General features: G+C 42.2%; 1 protein-coding gene across 8 annotated transcripts in view; it reads left to right on the top strand.

Moving 5' to 3' along the window:
- Positions 1 to 21,441, top strand: part of CADPS (calcium dependent secretion activator) — a 468,003-nt gene that overhangs the window by 320,228 nt on the left and 126,334 nt on the right. For 4 of the 8 annotated variants that reach the window (XM_054729905.1, XM_054729906.1, XM_054729900.1 and 1 more), the window contains 3 exons: positions 1,028 to 1,240; positions 14,186 to 14,322; positions 17,859 to 18,046. In XM_054729905.1, coding sequence (XP_054585880.1) covers positions 1,028 to 1,240; positions 14,186 to 14,322; positions 17,859 to 18,046 — 538 coding nt within the window. Of the gene's footprint in view, positions 1 to 1,027; positions 1,241 to 6,174; positions 6,195 to 9,615; positions 9,627 to 14,185; positions 14,323 to 17,858; positions 18,047 to 21,441 lie in introns of all 8 variants that reach the window. The other 4 variants (XM_054729907.1, XM_054729908.1, XM_054729904.1 and 1 more) reach the window with 2 other exon arrangements.

Here is a 21,441-nt window from a genome sequence, read left to right as displayed (position 1 = left end):
TTTACTGAGATGGAGAGGCATTCGGGAGAAAGACCAGGAGTTCAGTATTGTATATAAACGGAGAAGTCAAGAAAACCATTAGGTATTCAGGCCTGCAATTCAAAGGAAGATGTCCGGGGTGGAGGTAGAAACATAGGGACCATGAGCATGTTCCTGGTATTTGAGAGTGGATGGCATCACTGGAAGACAGGGTGTAGATAAAGAAGAGGTCCAAACACAAAACCCCAGGATGCTCCAACATTTAAGAGGCAGGAGGAGAGGAGGAACCCCAAACAAGACTGATGAGCATCAGCCAGGGAGGGGGAAGAAATCAGGTGAACTTGAAGCCAAGTGAAGAAAGCATTTCCAAGAGAATGGAGTGAGTGTCACATCTGGCTGATAAGTAGATGGATGGAATAAAATGAGGACTTTGAATTGACCATCGGATTCAGCAAGTCACTGGGGACCTTGTCAGTTTCCGTAGGGCAATAGCCTGCTTGGAGGGGCTGTGGACAGAATAGAAAGAGACCCTCAGTATTGGAAGTTTGGTCCTTGCATGGTCTGGAACTGCATGGTCTGGAACTTGTTAGAAATGCAGACTCTCTGAATCAGAAGCTGCATTTTAACAAGATGCCCAGGAGACTCACACCTGCACTAAAATCTGAGCAGCTCTGGTAGATATCTCCTGCTGCAGTAAGGAGAAGGGAGACGTATGGGTCAAGAGATATTTTTGTTGTTGTTTATTTGTTTGAAAGATGAGGAAAATAATAGTATATGAATAGGCAGACATTTACCCAGCCAGTAGGCAGCCGCTTGATAATTCTGGCCCCAGACCAAGACAGAGACAAAAGCCATGCTCAAAGCTGCCTCTTTACCATCATGGCCCCCCTCTGGCCGAGTGGCGGCAGCCTTCCACCCCACTAGAGTCAGATCAATTGCCCCTGCCCTCTCTGGCCCAAGGAAAAGCAGCAGAATCCACCTTTCTCAGGGCTCAGTCCAGCCAAGAACATTGAGCTCGGCTTAGTCGTTTTTATTCCTTTTGTTCCAGGTTTGGAAGGTGGCCGAGCCTTCTTCAATGCAGTCAAAGAAGGAGACACCGTGATATTTGCAAGTGATGACGAGCAAGATCGCATCCTGTGGGTCCAAGCCATGTACCGGGCCACCGGGCAGTCACACAAGCCTGTGCCCCCCACCCAAGTGCAGAAACTCAATGCCAAGGGAGGGAACGTGCCCCAGCTGGATGCCCCCATATCCCAATTCTGTAAGTAGATCTGCCATTTGCTCAAAATAGTTCTGTAGAGGCAATCTCCAAAGCTGAATTAGAAGAACCTAGTTGCTTTAATATGAAAGATTCATAAAATCATGTTTGCTGGGGGGGAAAAAAACACAGTGAGTCCAGGGGGAAAAGTTGGGGCAAAATGTTAGATGAAAGTAATTTTAAAGTGCAATACTTGACACTTTAAGGACTAAGCAAAGGGAAATATATTTTAGATGGATTTGTATCTCTTTGTGAGAGTTTGGAATTCACAATCAAACATGTATTTGCTTGAGTCCCTCAAAAAGAGTAGAGTATGCATATCCTTGCCTCATTTCTTCCTATTAAAATAGGGTTTGATTGGAAAAAATAATGTAAATCTGCAACCTAGAACCATTTAAAAATCAATGATGACATTACCACATGCAGTGGAAACAAACAAAGAAGAACCAGGGTACCTAAAATCCCATTCTGAGCCAAAACACCAGCACCCAAAAAGTGAAACCATCTCCTTAAATAGCCCTCATTCTCTTCCAGTTTCTCCTCCTCTTACCTCTACATGCATTTTAATTTCTTTCCTCTTTGCCATGTCTTCTTGCTACTAGGAGAGTTTTTTTCTCTCCTGGGCCTTCTGATGCTCAGGGTCAGGTGAAATTCGGCTTAAAACAGAGAAGATGGCAACATTGGAAACATAAAGCACCCAATAAAATAATTCATTTTTGTTACAAACATTGACCCTAAACAGTGGCTTTTGCCTTTCCATGATTATCAAGTCAGTTAGAGAGAGCTCAGGGACAAGTCACTTTTAGCTATAATCATGGCGATTCCTTACTTTAGCATTGAACCCACCCATTCCGTCTGGTTCACTGAGCAACTACCTAGGTGATGAGACACACTAATGAGAAAGACAGTCGAGGTCCCTGCTCTCAGGATACCTGCATCCCAGTGGAAGCATCTATATAGCAAGCAAGTCAGCAAAGAAATAAGATCGTTTCAGACACTGAAAAATACCATGAAGAATGTCATGCCCAGTGACTGAGTGAGGAGAGGGGATATTGGACAGTCGATCTGAGTATAAATCCAAATGATGGGGAGTCAGTCCTATAAACATCTGCAGCAAAAGAAGTGTGCAGAAGGGAAAGCGAGTGTGAAGGCCCACAGCACAAGCCTGGCTGTTAGCACAGTGCTCTGACATAGTCCCTCTCCTTAAGTTGCTCTTAAACGAAATGTGAATATGGATGGTATAATTTTGCAGCTACAGCAACTAAATAGAGATAAAATGCTCTTGCCAATGAATTCCACTGCCATGTCCATTTCTGTCTAATGAGAATATCCTCTTAAACCTTGTAACATCTTTGCTGATGGGGAAAAACTCTTTTTGGATGACAAACACTATTAATCAGGTGCTCCCAGGAATTTCTGTCTAATACTGATGGTTCTTAAAGGAAGATGCATTCCCTGTGGAACATTGTAAGTAATCACACAGCCACTGTAGATTTCCATGCAAAAATCCCAAAACAATGAGGAAAAGATTGAGAAGGGAATGGGGAGAAGGGACATCCCTTCTGACTATAACCACCCCAATGTCCCCACTTTCTTCTTGTGGCATTCAGGTTTCATAGCTATAAAGAGAGCAGGCATCATCTCTTTTTAACTGTTTAGTTGTTAGTTGAGATAAACCATATCCAATATTTATTTAATTAAAAAACAACAACTATGTGGTGAAATTCCTCCTTTCACCTTGCCCAACAGGCTCCTTTAAAAAATATATTTCTTTAAATATGTTTTTGTTGATTTTTAGAGAGAGAGGAAGGGAGAGGGATAAAGAGATTGAAACATAAATGATTTGAGAGAAATATCATCGATATGCTGCCTCCTGCACATCCCTCCCTGGGGATTGAGCCTGGAACCCAGGCATGTGCCCCGACCAGGAATCTCACCATGACCTCTTGGTTGATGGGTTGGTCGATGCTCAACCACTGAGCCACACAATCCAGACCCAACAGGCTCCTTTTTAATACATTTAGAAATAACACACCCTCTGAAAGGGGTGTATCAGCAGAAAAGTTTCCTAATTATAACCTCCATCCCATTCAATCTCATAAAACATGTATCTCAGGTGATATTTGGAAAATTCAAGTGTTATTTCCAAATAATCTCCATTTTTTTTTTCCTGAAGTCATTTCACCCTACATCCAGTGTGTCTGTTCTCTCATCTGCCATGATTAAAACATTATTACTTGTTTGTGTTTAGCCCACTATTTCCTCACTAGAGTAGGAAAGAGGAAGGACGTTCAGGAATAATACTGATAAAACAAGAAGACGGCTGATGGGAGCTGTGGATGGATGTCTCCTCCTGGACACACTCAGGGGCTCTTGACTTAGATTTCCCTCTGTGGGCAGGATCATTTGGCTTGAAGTTGAAGTGCTAGTCATCGGCATCAGCAGGAAGACTCGGTTGGGTACACAGGAGCTTGATGTATGTCACTCCCCCGTTCACGTAGGAACTTTTATTAGAGAGCATGGAAGGTAGGCTTTGAGATGCTTGAGATCAGATAACTCATGCCTCTGGGATTTATCAGGACCTGGCTGGTGAAGCCACCTTCTTCTTCTCTATTGCCTCCTCAATCGCAATAGAATGGGGATTCTCCAAAGAGTGTGAGGCCCAACCACACCCACCAGGTTCTGTAAGAACAAGGCCACCACTGCCAGCCATGCACAGGGTGCTGCGGGAGGCATTTTTCACACAGACAGAACTGTGAATGGCCCCTACTGATCTGTGCAGCGCCCAATCTACACAACAGTACACCACCACCCTGTAATAAGTGACAATCCTTACCCAGAGATAGTCAAAAGTGTTGAACCCATTAACCCCATAGTGCCTTTACTACCCCGGAAACAGAGTCTCAGTTCTAGTCCAGATTCAATCTATTTGCTGGTTCAGGCACTTCACTATTCCAGGGTACCAGCCAGTGAGGCGTCTGCTCTCATGACTTAGAAGCCCAAAGAGGTAACAGGTCAGGATCCAACCAACCCAACACCGCACCTGATCACCTGCAGTTATGAGTATATGAAACCCATGAGAAAGATCATAAAGGGAACCAGGAATGTTACATTCTGTGGTGCCATGAGTGGTTATACATATACCCCTAAAATGGCTACGGGTCATAATTTTATTAGACTTACATCACAATTACTTCCCAGCTGCATTTTATTTGTTAAATTTAAACTATCACTATCAAAGAGATCAGTCAAACCCACGGGCAACCAACTCATCCAGATTTGCCCACGACTTCCCTGGTTTTAGCACTAAATCCTGTGTCCCCAGGCCTGTGTCCTCAGTCCTGGGAAAGCTGGTGCAGACGGATCACCTGGTCCTACAAAGCCAGCTTATAGGGAAATGAACAACAATCCCAGCACAGTAACAGGTGGAAAACGTTGATCCTCCACGTACCTTCTCAGTCTCGACACCCATTTGCTTTGTGTCTCATCACATACTTTAAGTCAATCACAGATTCTCTAACAAAAAGAGTCAAAACAATCAAGTATTGCATTTTAAAAAGGTTTCCTTGACTTCTGAAAGGTAAGGGTCATTGTTAAATACTTTATTCTGTACACACCTCATCAAATCCTGTCTTGGAATATATGTTCAAAGTATTCACCATTCTTGCAAGTAAATAATTGTTAAGAATGACTTTCAATGAGTTAACTTTGCAATTACTTTATTAGTATTTACATGGCAAAGGGAAGCTACAGATAAATGGGAGAGGAATTTTAGGGTAGAAAAAAATAAACACTCCAGTCCTGTCACGTCACTGTCTGTTCAAGGGAAACTCGAGAATGGAACATTTTACAGATTGGGAAACTTGGGAGTAATTGTGAGTTTATTTGGGTCTTTCTAAATTCAGTTTAACGAACTTCTGGGTGCAGTTTTTAGTTTTTGCAATTTCAAAAGCTCAATTTCAGAATGAAAAGACACTTCTAAGAAAGAGTGGAGTGGAGTATTTATATTCAACTGTAAATACCGGAAAAAAATAGATCCTGCTATTCATTAGTTTGTATGACTCTACAATGATTTTGGGAGGGTTCCACCAAACCTTAACTTTTTTGTTCTTTTGTGGTTTTTTTGATGTGTGTTGTTGTTGTTGATTTAATCCCCCCCTTTTCGGTTAAAACTTGAGAAAAATTAAGTCAGTGCCTAGTTAAGCAACTTTTTTAAACAACTAAATGCAATTTTCCAATTTTAAGGCCAATAGTGCTTACCTTGGAAACTATGTCCAAATCTGTATTTGAGTTTTGCCACAATTTATTATGTCAGTGGCCTCTTATGGAGACACCTACTCCCTGTGTTAGAGGAATGGAGAAAATCAGACCTCAGAGCGGGAGGGGTGGTATTTTAAGCTTTGTATTTGGTCAATTGATTGATATATCACTTGCAATGAGTCTCATTTTAATGTCTGTTTCGCAATTAATAACTGTTTATCACATCATAGATCCCCAAAGTTCAGTGTTTTTGAGAATTGTTCTATTTTTGCTTCCACCTGAACAGTCTTCCACAGTTAGAGGGGTCTTGGTTACTGTTGGTTTGGGGAGGAGGGGTTAATTTTTGTTTTTGTTTTTGTTTTGTTTCATTTAAGTTTTCTTGTTCAATCTTTGCTCAAACCCAAGAACTTTAGCTGCTAGGTTAGAACTCCTGTCTGCTTTCCTGAGCCTTGTTGCTAGTCTTTATGTTATTCTGGTTTGTTCCTTCTTACCCTGCTAACTTCTAGCTGGACTGAAGGGTAAGTGTTCCCCTATAGCTAGCACAGCTCAGATAATCAGACTAGATTATCTGACACCTGCAATGTGCTTCCTCCCTCTCCTCTTATATCTTTCTCCTGTCTAGACTTTGTAGTAAAAATTTTCATGTTATTTTCCTGACCTCAGGTTTGAAATGTAAGCTTCATACTGAAACTAGGATGCATGTGACGTGTGCATAATTGCCTCCTCTCCTTGGCTTTCATATTGGCATCAAATGATCCTCCGAGTAAAGCCAACGATTAACATTTCATTTTTTTCATTCCAAGAATATTAATCAACATCACAACAAAATGGCACATAATGCCTTTGTTTCATGGAATTCACAGCCACCTGACTGCTTAATGCCTGAAAACAGATCATCCTGCTCTCTGACACTGTGTTGCTGCTTTTGTTTTCCCTTTCCCATCCCAAAGACCGGAATGGTCAGTGTCCCAATGGTGTGGTAACCATAGATGCCTTAACAAACAGAAAGGTGGGGTAGGAAATGGAACAAAACTTTAAGAAATTGCAGAATACCATTAATAAAGTAAATGTCTTAATTGAACACTAAAGAATGAATTCTACCTGGCTTGAGGGTGTGCTCTAAGTAAGACCCAATGGAGGATTAATTTTGAAAGGAGAGCAGTACTGCATGGGACTACCACACACGAAAACAGGAAAGTTAAGGACTGGATTGCGTCCATGTAGCTTGTTCACAATCTCACAGTGCCAGGGAGGGCTTTGACTTCTGGTCTCGAATGTCTCTCTGCTACTCCCCCAAGAACAATGACAACAGTAACTTCTTCAACATCACTTGTATTTGTATTAATTTTTCTAAAATTACTCCTGAAAGAGCAAAACCTAAAGCTTAGGAAAACCTTTTTTTTTTTTACTATTTGAGTTATGAATAAAAGAGAGTATACAGTTTCTTTGTTCATGTAGGAAAACCTGACCACCAAAAATTGTCTTGAGGCAGACTTGACATTAGAGGGAGCTAGAAAAATTGGTCAAGAGAGCAGGCAAATATGTACTTCAGTATTTTGAATGCTAACTTAGAAGTCGTAGGTCATATCATTTTTCCTGATCATTTAATAATAGTCCTTCTTCTGATTCTATTTGTTTCTTGAATTTGCTTTCTTTTCCCCTTTATTTTTTTTTCTTTTATTTTGCATAAATGTACCCCTGGCTAGCAGACAGATTTTTTTTTAACACTCCAAGCAGATAAATAATGTAACTTTATTTCCTTTGAATGTCTCATGAGGCATTTTTAAAAGCTTACCATAGAATGTGAACTTAGTGGGAATTTAGGATTTTGCTTTACTTTTTTTAAAGAATGAAAGAAAGGATGGATGAATAGATGACTGAATGGATTTTGTTCTGCGTAAATTTACATGTATTTGCACAATAACGCATTGCTATCCTAGTAGATTTCCAGATACTCATTTGCCTTAATTCCTTTCTACAGTTTTATCTCTTGAGATTTTTGCTATATATTCTTGTATTGTCAACTTGCAGTTGCTACATTGCAGGAGTGTGATATCAAAGAATTAATTCAATATTAACTTAATTTGCATGACCCCAAACCACACTGTAAATCAGTTTCCTTCTCATTGTAAAAGAAAATGAACATTTAAAGGAACGAATCTCCACAATCAGGCCCCAAATTTTCCAAATACCATGATGTAACCTAAATAGACCACGTTAAATGAAGCTTCATTTCTTTATTAACTACTTCAGGCACATTTAATATATTAATTCAGTCAACTAGAGAGAGCTTATTTTTGCTCATGTTGTAGGGAATGTAAAAACATCAGGTACTCTGCAAATTAATTGAAGATGTAATAACTACAGCAGGGAAAATTAAATACCATTTCTTTATTATGAAGTCATTAAGAAAAACTCTGTTATGATTTTTATTCAAAGCAGCTGTCTTAAAAAGAATTATAAAAATTAACATTAAAATACACATCACATGTTTATCCCCTTGTGTGTATTGTGTATTGCCATAATAGGTTTTTAAAACATTTATCTTTATTGGTGAAAGTATTACACATGTTCCCTTTTTGTCCCCGCAATGCCCTTCTCCACCTTACTCCCACCCCCTCCCCAGGCCTTGACCACACTGTTGTCTGTGTCCATGGGTTATTATGCATATATGCCATAATGGTTTTTAATTCAAAGTTTCTGCAAAATTCATTGTGCCCTTCATAGCTTCTGAAGAAGCCATCCTCTGTTGGCCATGCAGTTAGCTTGATTTCGTCGGAGGGACTATGAAGGGATTGAGTTGATTCTTAAGGGCAGCAGGCATGGGAGGACCAGTCTTTTGTTTGCTGCGCAGAGCTCAGGAGGGGCACAGCAACATCCCCTGGTTACTCGATCATGCCAAGAAAAACTCTTCTCGAAAATTCTGTGAACAGCCAGCTGCCATTAATCATTGTCACTTCTTTATTTCATGTCTTCTGATGAGGTTGACTACTGTCATTGTTCGTTATTGTCCAAACCATACATTCACTCTTGTACTGTCAAGCAGATATGACAAGTACACATTTTCCATATAAGAAAGACACAAAGTCACCTTTTAATTTGCAGTTTGGGTTCACAGTGACTTTAGTTACATTAGCTATTCTCTTGCCTCTAGCATCCATCCGGAGTCACAACAGCCATAACAGTGCTCTGAATTTCAGAGATAAAACAGCTACCTCCAGCTTATTGTAAAAGGGATTCATTAAAAAAAGGAGCCTCTCTCAGACAGCTTATTAATACAGTCATAATTATTCTCAGCAGCAGAATTTCTTTTTCTCCAGCCCACAAAAAGTCCAAAAATGTAATATTACAAAATAGAGAGATTGAACTTTTGTCTTCATTCTTTTAGCTGTTAGAATAATAAGAAAATCTCAATAGAATGAAAAACTGAAAGCTCTATTATTCCCCCCAAGAAAATTACATTTATTTGGTAGAACTTATTGCAAACTTATCTAAAAATGGTTATATCTGAAACAAAATCACATTATGCTTGTTATTAAGACAAGAAATCATGAAAAAAATATCATATACATATTCCCATTGTGAAGGGGGGAAGGGGAAAGAATATCAAACATGACATGGTTGAGAATATCAAACATCATGATCAATTACAGAACACTATAAATGGTAGGGTGGTCAATCAGGAACATCACTTGAATTTAATCAATAGATATTTTTCCAACATTGCTGAAATGCCAAACCAAAATTGTTTCTCAGCAAACCTGGGTTAAAGGATTTGGTTAGTTTCTACTTGGAAGCGCTCCTTCCATATGTCTCTGTGTCCATCAGCCTGCGCTTGTGCCGTCGATACTGCTGATAGTGCGCTAAGTTTCGAGTGCAGTTAGGTGCCAGTACCAGCTTTACCCATCTAAGTTTAGTCTGAAGTCAGTCTCCTATGCCCATGCCGTAAAGGACTTCGCACTCCTGATGCAGTTAACTCCCAGAAGTGAAACAAGCAGCATTGTTGGAAAGATGTGTTGGATTATGCCTGAGCTGCAGGTCCTATACAGTTGCAGAGCCCATTGCAGTACATTTGAAGCCCTTGCCAACCTAGCACAACTTAGGAGCTGCCCAACCAGGCCTGGAAAAGGTAAAGGGCAAAGATTAAAGTCAATCCGTAAAATGCAGTCGTCAATCTTTGATTTCTAAATAATAATGATAATGATGATGAACAGTAATAATAATAAGAGCATGGGTATGCATCTCCCTAAAGCAAGGGATAATACAAACATCATTGGAGTTTTAAGCAGCCACTTGACTCTCCTAGCTCTCTAATTTGCTCACCCTACTGTTAAAATTCATTTTCATTCTGTTGACACCTGCCAAACATTGGCAAAGGAAGTGATCCCAAGGTGTCCTGAATTCAAGAATTAACTTTCTTATACTTGGGCTCTGGGCTATTTCTCGCTTGTTAATGTCAACATTGGAGTTTTCATTTTTTTTTTTAAATCAACCAAGTCCAATTGTTTGTAGAGGGGGAAATGGAATTGCAAGGAGCATTTAATTTTTAATGTTTGGCACTGAAGGAGAACAGTCTGGGACAGTGCAAGAATGACTATATGGTGTTGCTTGGGAAGCACCCACAAGTTCTTTGAAACAGAATTTGGAACAGCTGGACCACTGCAGTGTTTTATTTTAAAATAGACAACATATGTAATGCATATGGTCCTAGACATGTATGGAGACACAGGCAGACAGTCTGAACGGTAGCCAAAGACACCTGCACCTACAATTCTGTTTCCTTCTATGAGATTTTTTCCCCTAAGAGCACATGTTCCCACTTTGGGATTTGCAAGATGCCATCTGAATCCCCATGTGTGTGACTCCTTATTCAAGTCGGTGGGAAGTTTCCTGGGGCGGGAGTGTCAGAATAAGTCCATTAGTGAACACCTCCGGAGGGCCCAGCTCCTCTGGGAGCTGGCAGGGGAAATTACAGATCAGAAACTTACCCTCAAGGAACATATTACCCACCAAGGGACTCCACAGAGAAACTGGAACGACCCCAGTGAAAACACAAAGACAGGACATAGGAGTTGGCTATACAGGGGCCAGGAGGAGCATAAAGCGGAGCGATTGGAAAGGACTCCCAGCTTCAGAGCAACAAAACAGTTTAAGAAGCAACCTGTGACTCACAGTAGCTTTCAGTTTGGAGGCAGCCCTCACTCGCTGAGCACATTAACAAGATGGCTTTGGGAGCACGAAGAAGCCTGTGCATTCACTCGCAGGGACAGTGTACTGAGCACTTACCCTGTGCCAGGCTCCCGCGCTTCCCAGCCCCTTCTCCTGGAGCCTCTCCACAGCCCCCTGAGGGGAGACTCACACTAAGCTCAGCGAACAGGTGAGGAAATGGCACTCAGAAATACGAATCCACCTGCCTCGCGTCATGCTCATAAAGGCAGAGCTGGCCTCAAAGTCAGTCTGGGAACCCCTAAGCCCACCCACTTAACCACCTGCTATTTTAGCCTCAATAAACTTGTTCCCGTTGAATTTAGTATGTCAACATTCCAAGAAATAGAAAATACTTGTTGAAAGAGTGCATTTATTTATTTTGATGAAATAAACTCATTATATTAATATGTATGTGCCAGGTACTAGTCTAGGTTCTGGGAATATAGTGAGAACAACCACAAAAGAAAAAAAATCCCTGCTTGAAAGGAACTTAAAAATCATATCCCTTCCACTGACATCTTAAAACAGCATTCCCGGCCTCCACTCCTCTTTCTCTTTTCTGAATATAACAAGCTCAATGAAACTCTCAAAGATTCCACGGAAGCCAGCTACCCTTGTAAGTGCTCTTGAGTTGTTGGAACCGTTATTAAGATTAGGAGCCTAATTCTGAGTAAACGATGATTTTGTGTAAGCAAAATCCAGGGGCTGCTCCTTTTGCTTGCTAGAAATTGCCACTCCATTAAGTTCCATCCCACACATATAGAAGGTGTGCGAGGGATCGTAAGGATGGTCCAACGACAGTGACAGCAGAAAGGGAACGGAAAGCTCAGCTCAGTTTGCACACAGGAAGCGGAGGGTCAGAGATCTCTCAGCCAGCAGCCCACGGCTATTTTGTAACGGAGCTTAAACTTGAATCTGGACCTCCACATCCATCCCAGGCTCCTTCTACAGGAGGGCCAGAGAGAGAAAAGAAAGGAAGATGGGAAAAGGAATCTGTATGTGGATAGGGTTACTTTCTAAAAAGAAAACCAGCTAAAGCCTGTTTTTCGGTAAGCCGGTGTTGAAACATAAAACCAGGATTGTTCTTCAGATGTGCTCTGGGCTGAGAGTTGGCAGGTGAAGGCGCATTGTGGTGGGCGGGGAGGCGGCGCGTGGATCTGCATCCAGGTCTTTGCGAAGGAGCCAAGTCGCCTTTGCAGATCCGTTTCCTGAGTGGGCAGCAGGCAAAATAGTTCCTCGCGAAGTTTTCAAGTGGTTCAACCCAAAAAGAAGGACTAAGAGACGTGAGACACGTGCCATATTTTTAACAGCTACGAAAGAGCCCCCTTCTCTTTGAGCTAAATGACCGGTGGCACCATCATAATTGGAGAGCAATAAACGAGCTGAGCCAAGCTGGCAGAGAAAGGGCCGGCCGATGTATCAGCTTGCAGTCTCCTTCTGAGAAATCCCAGAGCAGGAAGCCGTGCTGCCTAAGAAATGCCTGTCTGTCTGTTCCAACGGGGAGGCAGGGCGGGGGGTGCCACCGGATGAGCAATCCATGCACCCCCCTGTCAGTCTCTCCTGAATTAAAGTGGCCGACAGGATGAAGCTGAGCGATGCAGAGATACCCCTGGATTGCAGGCATGCCATTCTGTGGGGAGGGGGGCCTGAAGTCGGAGCAGCTTTAAACACTTGTCTTGGGCCAGAGGAGGCACCCCCCCCACACACACACACACACACACACACGCACACAGAGGCACACACACGCTGGAAGCAGCTAGCTTTTGTCCCCAGCACCAACTTCTTGGCCACCTCTCTTGCCAACCACCCCGAGTCAAGGGAGAAAGTAGCTTGGAGACCAAACAACCAGACAAAAGGATCCGCCTAAATACAGCACCTACCCTCCCGTGGAAAGCACTTCCTTGAATACAAATCTGACAAGTTAACACAGCAAAGAGGATTCTTTCAGATCCTCTAATATAATTTCTGCACATGTGATAGTCCCTCTAAAAGTCTGTGTTTTCTCCTCCGAACAGAGCGATTTGGCTATTAAAATACTCATTCTTCGCGTGCCTTCTGGAAACAGTCGCTTCTGGGTGTCTCGGGCATAAACAGCACCCTCTGCTCAAACACTGACCACTTGCTGCTTCTGTGAAAAAATGACTGAAGATTTGAAAATTCTGACACTAAGGAGGCATAAATCTAACATTCCATGCATATATTGTTTAGATCCACAAAATCTATAATGTGAGGAGAAATCATCACTTTAAATAAATCGTCATCTTAAATCATCATCTTAAAGTCACACTGCTACCATAACCCAAGTTTTCAGCCATTCCCCGAGCATGGGAGGGGGACAAGGCTGCCTGGAATGAAGGCCATGTATGAAAATATTATCCAAACACCCTCTCAAGTCAAACATCGATTTTCCCTGTGCCCTGACAGCGTTCCTGGTCCCTGGCAGGCCCCCACACTCCAGTAGAACAGTGCAGGCAGGGAATGAATAAACTCTTGCTTGATTTGAAACGAGATTCCTTTTCTCCACAGTCTGCATATCAGGAGAGTGAACACATGTGAGGTGGAGTGAGCTGACTCCTTTAATGCCTCAGACCTTCATTCCTACCTCGTCAGGATTTGCTTGGATTCTCTGAGTTCTTTTGCCGATTGAGTGTAGAGTATTTTTGTTACACATATTGAGATTAATTAGTTAGCCCCTAGGAGGTTTTGCCTACAGCCTTCACCCTGTAAGGAAAGGTGTGAATACATTGAGATTATTAATTCGCAATAAATGGCAGATCATAGCCCTTGCCGAGTACATTGGTTTGTCTCTTCCATAAGCTTTGCTAGCTGAGTACACACAGGCAAAGGCGATGTCCCTGGCTTCCCCCAACTAAATCCCCTTTAACTTATTCTCAGGTTTCAATGAAAATCTTTTGTTATTGTTTTTTTTTTTTAATTTTGGTGGGCGGGGACCCAAACCTTTTTGTGAAACCAAATTGGCAGTGGGGGCTTGGAAGGGGTGGATACAAATATTGTCACTTTGCTGAAAATCAGCCTGACCCTTTTCCAGATAATCCCAATAATTGTAGAGAAATTGCTCTAGACATAACCACTGGAATGGCAGAATCTATTCAAAACCTACAGAGCTAAATAGGCTTTTCGAAGCAAAGATCCGATCTGCTTTCAGTGTTCGGTGAAAAGCAGGTGAAGTTACGGTCGTGTGCTTAGTCTTTAAAGAACGGCATAAAGGCACTGGAGTTGTGATCATTTGATAAACATATTGATGCCAATATATCCTTGCCTAAATGCAATAAACTCACCAGTAAGTGATGCAAGTTGACAATGGGAAGGTGAAAAGAATATCTTGGGGATGTTGGTGGGAGGCGATGGGAAACAGCTAGCGTTCGTAATGCCTAGTGAATTCCTGTGTATTTGAAATGTCAAAGAAAATATGATGTGTTTCTCTAAATTGTGTCTCTCTCTACATGTATAAATGAACAGACGCAGATAGAGCTCAAAAGCATGGCATGGATGAATTTATCTCGTCCAACCCCTGTAACTTTGACCACGCTTCCCTCTTTGAGATGGTGCAACGCCTTACTTTGGATCACAGACTTAATGATTCCTATTCTTGCCTGGCAAGTATATTCTTTGGTCTACAGCAATTTAAACACGATGACATTTTTTTTTAATTAAATATTTCTTTACCTTGCTGTTAGAAACTCTTTTCTCCAGTACAGAGCCCCTTTAACAATGATAAATGTGTCCTTGATTTCCTGGGTCGAGATAGTTTTTCCTTCCCAAAGAAAGAAGTCGGCAGGAAGTTGTCAGTAGAGACGATCCAACTCCCCAGCCTCCATATCCGAGCTTCCCCCTTTTCAGCTGCTACATGAGAAATATTCCCAAGAGGGGAACCGAGTTTGGCATCTGCTGGTGGAGAACTTGTAAAACCCGACTGGGTTTCTAGACTTGAAGATCCGCCTCCCTCCCCATCCCAGATAAGACCCTGTGCTCCTGTCTCTGAAAGGAATGTGTCCTTTCCGTTTATTTTTGAAAGATTGAAGTGATTTGTACATAAACTCCACTTGATTTTGCAGAAGCTCAACTGGGTTGGGTTTGTTTGGGTGGGTGGCTTCTTTTTCTTAGTGGTGTTTAGAGCATTTCACCCTTTGGGGGAAGTTTTTATGACGAGTTAGACGTTTGGAAGTCCAGCTCCCAGCAAGGGAGCATGTCTCTTGCAATTCTGTTTTAAGCCCAGATTTAAATCGGTTAAATTCAAGAGACTGCTATTATGTCATTACTGGATTCCTAAAGAGACATTTGTGGCTTTATACTATCAAAATTGGAAGCCTAAAAAGGACCCAATTTCTTTTCTTCTGCAAACCATAAATTACTTCATTTTTAAAAGGTAAATATTATGAATTCCACTTTATAGATGGGAAAGGTGAGGGAAATGATGAAATGACTTTACACAGAGGAAAAGCCTCCTCCCTCTTCCTAGGGTTAATATATCTGCATATTATTAATGTGATATACTTAAGTAATTAATACGATAAACTTAACATATCATTGATACTAACATACATATAATGAAAATATTTTCCTTTTTAAGTGGCACAGCTATATCCTAAATCTATTCCAACTAATTTTTATTTTAAATTCTTTCGTTTTTTTCTGTACCCAAAGCCAAAATATTAAAAATAGTAGATAAAATAGTCTTAAAAAGCAAAGCAGTATTATGTGGAATAATTTATTAATCTGCATCTCATAAAAGATTCATTGATGATTATCTCAGGTTTGGAATCACTTTATCAGAAGAATCTGAACTTTGCCAAATTGGAAAGGAAAATATCATTTTGACTTTTAAAAAAATAAAAAGGCGGGGGGGGGGGAAGCTTACCTTGCATTGCAAGGCAATTTTTCTCAAATGTATTTCCAATGATTATGTGATTTTTTGCGTAATTATAAATTGCATACATGAAACTTGTAAGAAAATGCCTCTGAACTTTGCTCATTACCTTCACATATAATTTCTATTCTCTTGAAAAAAAATTTTTTGAGCTGTATTATTTTCAGGACTTTTTTTACATCATCATTTTTTTAAAACCAATTTTCTTTTTCACTGAGAAATTTATCACTAAGGAGACTTGACTTTCTAAAAAAAATAAAATAAATAAACCAGAAATAAAATTTTGATTTTGAAACTGTGTTCTATTAGTCATGTATAAGCTTGCAAATATGCTCCCAAATCCAGAATTAATTATAATAGCATAAAATTGTTTTCTTCCCCATTTGCATACCTATATCTATTAATCATCATCCCAAAGTTTCAGAAAATAACAGCAATTAAAAAGCCCTATCTCCTGCCTCTCTATCCCATTTTCTCATTATTACAATCTTTTTATTTCAGTTAGTTTTGGAGACCGACCAGCAGGGATACATAAATTTTTCTGTGTCTTCGACTGAGTTCCTAATTGATATTTCTTCAACTCTTTTCAAAGCAGCTATTTTGGCATCTACAAAAGACGTGGTGTCATCCGAGTCGTAGAAAATATATTTTAATCTTTCACAGCAGTGTTGTTTCTAAGATTTAGCATTTGGGGTAGCAGATGGAGTGGCAAAGAAGTTGCCTATAGGGGCAGCCCACTGCCTCGACTACTCTCCCGCCCTCTGCAGTAACTTATCATTTGAAATAGGAAAGATGCCGTCTCGTTGGATGCATTGCTGAGCTGCATGTTGTCAGTGGAAGAGTCTGCAGATCACTAATATGAGATCGGAGGGCTGCAGAGGCCTCCCTCACTGCACTTCTGTGGCCTCTACCTGCACCCCGTCACTTTCCCCTTTTGCATTTTCTCTCCCGAGACAAAGCAGTACTCAAAAGGTGACTCAGAGGAGACCCTCCGAGTAAAAATTAACTTTATATTTAGAACAATCCTAAATCCCCAGCTCACAAACTGCCACCGAAAGTGGTTTATTTCTTGATCCAGAAAAGTACTGAAACCAAAAGAAGTCAGTCATGATTCAGGCTTGGCCCAAGGGTGACCTTGAATGGCAAGTCCCTTGGCCTCTCTGAGCATCTGTTTTCTTGCGTGCCTAGTGCCTCCCAATCTGCTCAAATCGGAGATTCTCTTTTATGGCAGAGTTTCACCTGGTCCTTCAGCAAGCAAATAAATAATAAGACAAATAGTTTCTTCGGGGGGTGGGGGGGGGCCTATGGCAGAAGCTCCTCTCTGTTTAACTGAACCGTATCTGACTCGCTACTTCAAAACTTAGTACGTTATTCTCTTTGGAAAAGTATCATCATTATTTAAAAAAATTAATGACAGTTAGCATTCAATATATTCTGTATTAGTTTCAGAGGTGCAGTATAGTAGTTAGACAAGGATGTACTTTACAGAGTGGCCCCCCATCCCTGACACTTTAAGTACCCACCTGGCATCATACACAGTTATCACAATATTATTGACTATATTCGCCCCAAATTTTTGCTTCCAAAGTGGAGGATTTATGGAGTCCTGGTACACATGTAGACCAGTCACAGTTCTGCTTAATGCTCCAGAGTACTAAAACCAGAAGACGCGGAGTCAGACAGAGCTGAGTTTGAGTCCTGCCTGTTTGTGGTGTCTGGGAGTCACTTAATAGCCCTGATTCCATTTCCTCGTCAGTTAAATGAAGATGCATCTGCCCTGTCTCCCCTGCGAGGCTGCCCTGGGGCTCGGCTGAAAGTTCTTTGTCAAGTCTGGAGCACTGTCCCACTTTAAGGCATTCGTGTTTTTATTTTTCTTGTCAGTAATGAAGACTGCCCCACGCCCACACCAACACTCTCCTACGATGTCCAGTTCAGTGTTGGGAAGTGGGAGACCCCCCCTCTGGAATCATGCTTTCTGCCAATCAGACACCTCCACTCACTAGCTCTGGGACTCTGGGAAATTCCATGTGCTCCCAGACCTCGAGTTCCCACCCATCACCGGGGCTACCAGCACCTGCTCACAGGGCGGGGACGAGGTTACCCCGAACAGCACACCCAGTGGTTAGCGCCGCAGCGGGCACTCAATGAGCAATCAGCTCGGGCTATTTTTAACCCTCTACACTCCCCCCCCAGCTCTTGCAGCCCTCCCGAAGAACAACAACAACCCGTATTTAAAAGAAAGTCTCTCCTTTATTCCCCAAACAGGGCTGGTTCAGTCCTGGCCAGGTGTTTGTGCTCGATGAGTACTGCGCCCGGAATGGAGTCCGAGGCTGTCACCGGCATCTCTGCTACCTCAGAGACTTGCTGGAGCGGGCGGAGAACGGAGCCATGATCGACCCCACCCTCCTCCACTACAGCTTTGCCTTCTGCGCATCCCACGTCCACGGGAACAGGTGAGCGCCCGCCCGCAGGTACTCCTCAGGGTCATGTTCCTGGTTTATGCCTGGTCCTGCTTTTTAGGGTCACCGCTAACTCTCTGCCCTTCCCCATTCCCTCAGGAGGACACAGAGACGAGTGCACAGACAGGGAACACAGAGGGCTAGCGTAGGTTCTTCTCCTTTCCTTCCAGAGACTTAAAGGAAGTGGCACAGGGACTTGGAGAGCGGTCTGTGAAGTGAGAGCCGTCCAGGCCTAGATCACGGCCCCTCCGCTTGCTAGCAATGACCTGGTGGTAGTGGCACCCTCTGTGCCACTTTTCACTCTGTAAACAGGACAGTCATGTCCTAGCATGGTTGTTGAGAGGCTGCAAGGGCGCAGAAAGGGCGCAGCCCCTGCCTGGGATCTGGGGAGGGGTTAATCAAGGTTCGCCTTGCTGTTACCATCACTCTTTCCATAAATATTAAATGATTACCGAGTGTCAGGCACTCTGGAAGACAGTCAACGTGCACGATGAACAAAAACTAAACACCGAACGAGGGCAGAGGGACACAGAGACCCGTGCTCTGAGGAAAAGGGGTAAAATGTCATGACAGCATTTAATAAAGGAACAGGACTCCGAGGGAGTGGCAGGTCGGCAGCAGGGCCTCCCGGAGGGAGCGATGCTCGGGCTGAGATCGGAAGCAAGCAGAGGAGTTGAGCAGCTCCAGGCAAAAGGAGCAGCATGTGCAAATGCCCTGCACAGGGAGGAAGCCAAGTCCATTTCAAGAGCTAGAACAAGCAGGTGAAGCTGGAAGGCGAAGATAATCGCAGCGCCTTCCGTGTAGCCATGGAGCTGGGAAGAACGTCAGAGGTCACCGTGTGAGCAGCCCCCTCGTTTTACAGGTTTTATAGACAAGACCAGAGCATCCGTTCTCCTAACTTTGTACAAAGTACTTTCTTCCTTTAGACGTTGCCCAGCTCCTGGAGGAAGAGATCCAAGTTCTGAATAATGCAAAACAGCAAATAATTTAAGAACGTTTCCATTTGGCTCTGAAGACGTGGAATACATTTCAACACTGCCACAGCCAGTTTACTAGCCCAACGCATGTTGCCTCCCATGGCTGCAAAGATGAGTCTGCCTTACCCCAGGGCAACCCACCCAGGCGCCAGGGAAGGCACCCCCAGGGGAAGCTAGGTGCTTCAGAAGCCCGGCCTGTGATGCAAAGGTTGCTGCTCTGGGAAATTCTCATGTGAGGGAACCCTGAATTGACTGCATTGATTTCAAGTCAGAACCGTGTCAGCCATCTTCATCTTTGCAAGCTACACAACTCAGGAATGTCCGTGGGATCTGTTCTGTGCCTTTCCTTTCTCTAGTGGTGGTGGATTTTATCAAATGCACCTTTAGCATTTAGAGCTAGATAACAATAGCATTGCAGGTTTGCATAGTTAGCAGGCAATCAGGTTTTCATCATCTGCCATTATTATCAGGTTCACTAGCCCTGCATATGACCTTTTATTTGCACAAAGGATATTTTTGAAAACCTGATACCTGAGAAGTATCTGTGCATAATTCTGCTTTTGATAAATATGTACACTTTGATGACTATCTGTTACAGCCTCTTGGACTGAATTCTTGAGAGAGAGAGAAGTTGCATTATATTCTCTGGGTTGTCACACTGTATTCTACATATGTTACTGAATAAGAAAGTGTTATAAAATAATGAAGTGTTGTTGTAAACTCCCTGGTAAACATCATCATGAATTATGATACACATTGTCTGGATTTCATATTGTAAGACTGCCACTTGCTTCACAGTTAGGTTTATACATCTTGTCACGGAAACAGTTTGGGGTTTCTTATTTTCTTTTCAGTTCTGATTTTCCTTATGCAAGTTTGCATCTTTTTTCCTTATTATTTTGGTTTGAATGCATTTGCTCTTGCTGTTTGATGCATCCTTCTTTTTATTTCTTTTGTTTGTGCATGTGTGTGTGCTCTTGATTCTCCTGTACTGGCCACTCTCTGTGCATGCCCCGTGCCAACACCCCCTCTCCAAAGTCAACAAATGCATGTGTACCTTAGTGGGCTGCCACCACACACAGACCCTGAAGGGAGCAAAACTCCCTCCCCATCTGAACCAGAGGCTAAAAAAGATACAAAAAAGGAAAGTAAAAGAAGAAAAGATTTCAAAACTCAGGCAAACCCAGAGCCCAAAAGGTAAGCCGTGACATGTGTATTGGCGTGTATTTTGCATTGTCTGTGACCTTCCCCTACACCCTCCCCCATCCTCACCACAACCTCTACCTAAGCAAACAGCAAGCTTTTTGTATTCCTGAGGTCTCTTTTCCTTCAAGGTTTATCAAAAGCGCACTTTCAAAATAATCCTAGCAATGGGTGAAAATACCATGTATTGGGGCTGAATTTGAGTCAGGTGTTTAGTGACTCTTGAAACATGTTCTTATTTTTAAAAACTAATTGAGCAATATATAAACAGAATCATGAGTCAGATTGCTGTTTTAGTGGCATCTAGTTAGGGTCCTGGTACCTTACCAAGTCATTCATATTAAGCAACCCGTGCTTTATAATTTTGAAATTATGTTTCAAGAGCAAATAAAATGTGTTGGCATAAGATGGGTCTATACATTTATAGCGGCTCTATCGTTTTCAGCAAGCTCCCCTTAGTTTCACACTAATTTGTGAAAGAAATTGATCTTCAAATACAATTTACAACAAAGACACAAAATAAAGCCTCTCACTAAGTTAATGGCTCTTCGTAGAATCACTTATATAATAAGCTCACCCTGAAGGCACTTTTAAGTTCTAAAATTGTGTTTCTCCTCTCCTGTTTCCTGTGACCTTTAGGGACACTCTCTTGGTGAATTGGTAAAATGGCAAATTGGTGGCTTTTTTCCCCCTTAAAACTAGATTTACAGTTATTTCCTGTGCTACCCATGTGTTCTTCTTCACCTTTCCTACCCTCACTCCAAATTAACACTAATATTTTCAAATGTCTTTGTTGTGGTTTTGAAACTGATTTTATGGCCCTGGCTGGCATTGCCACGCCATACAGAGTTCACAAGCGGGTATGCTTTGTGCTTCAGTATAAATTTATCCACTGGAATATTTCTAAGCCCTGAAATATATGCAGTTCGTGTGTAGGCAGACAGATGACAATGCCAGCTTTCACTTCCTAGAGCAGGTGGCAAGCTGTCCATCAGTGTACCCAGGTCTAATAGTGAAGGTCACAGAAAGCCCTGATTCCCTGTGGACATCCGTCTTCTGAACTTGCATTCTGTAAGGCTGGAGGGGAAGTGGAGTTTCTATGTGTGCCTCCCTGTGGGAGGTGCAATGCAAGGCAACCTTGGTTTGCAGCCAGTAAGAAAGTGACTTGAGAATGTTGCAGGTGCCCGGAGACTCTGGCTTCTGTCCAAG

This window comes from Eptesicus fuscus, chromosome 18 (assembly GCF_027574615.1).
Source record: "Eptesicus fuscus isolate TK198812 chromosome 18, DD_ASM_mEF_20220401, whole genome shotgun sequence".
Lineage (NCBI taxonomy): Eukaryota > Metazoa > Chordata > Mammalia > Chiroptera > Vespertilionidae > Eptesicus > Eptesicus fuscus.
Note: the sequence above shows the minus strand (reverse complement) of the source record. Positions and strands in the feature narration are given on the sequence as shown.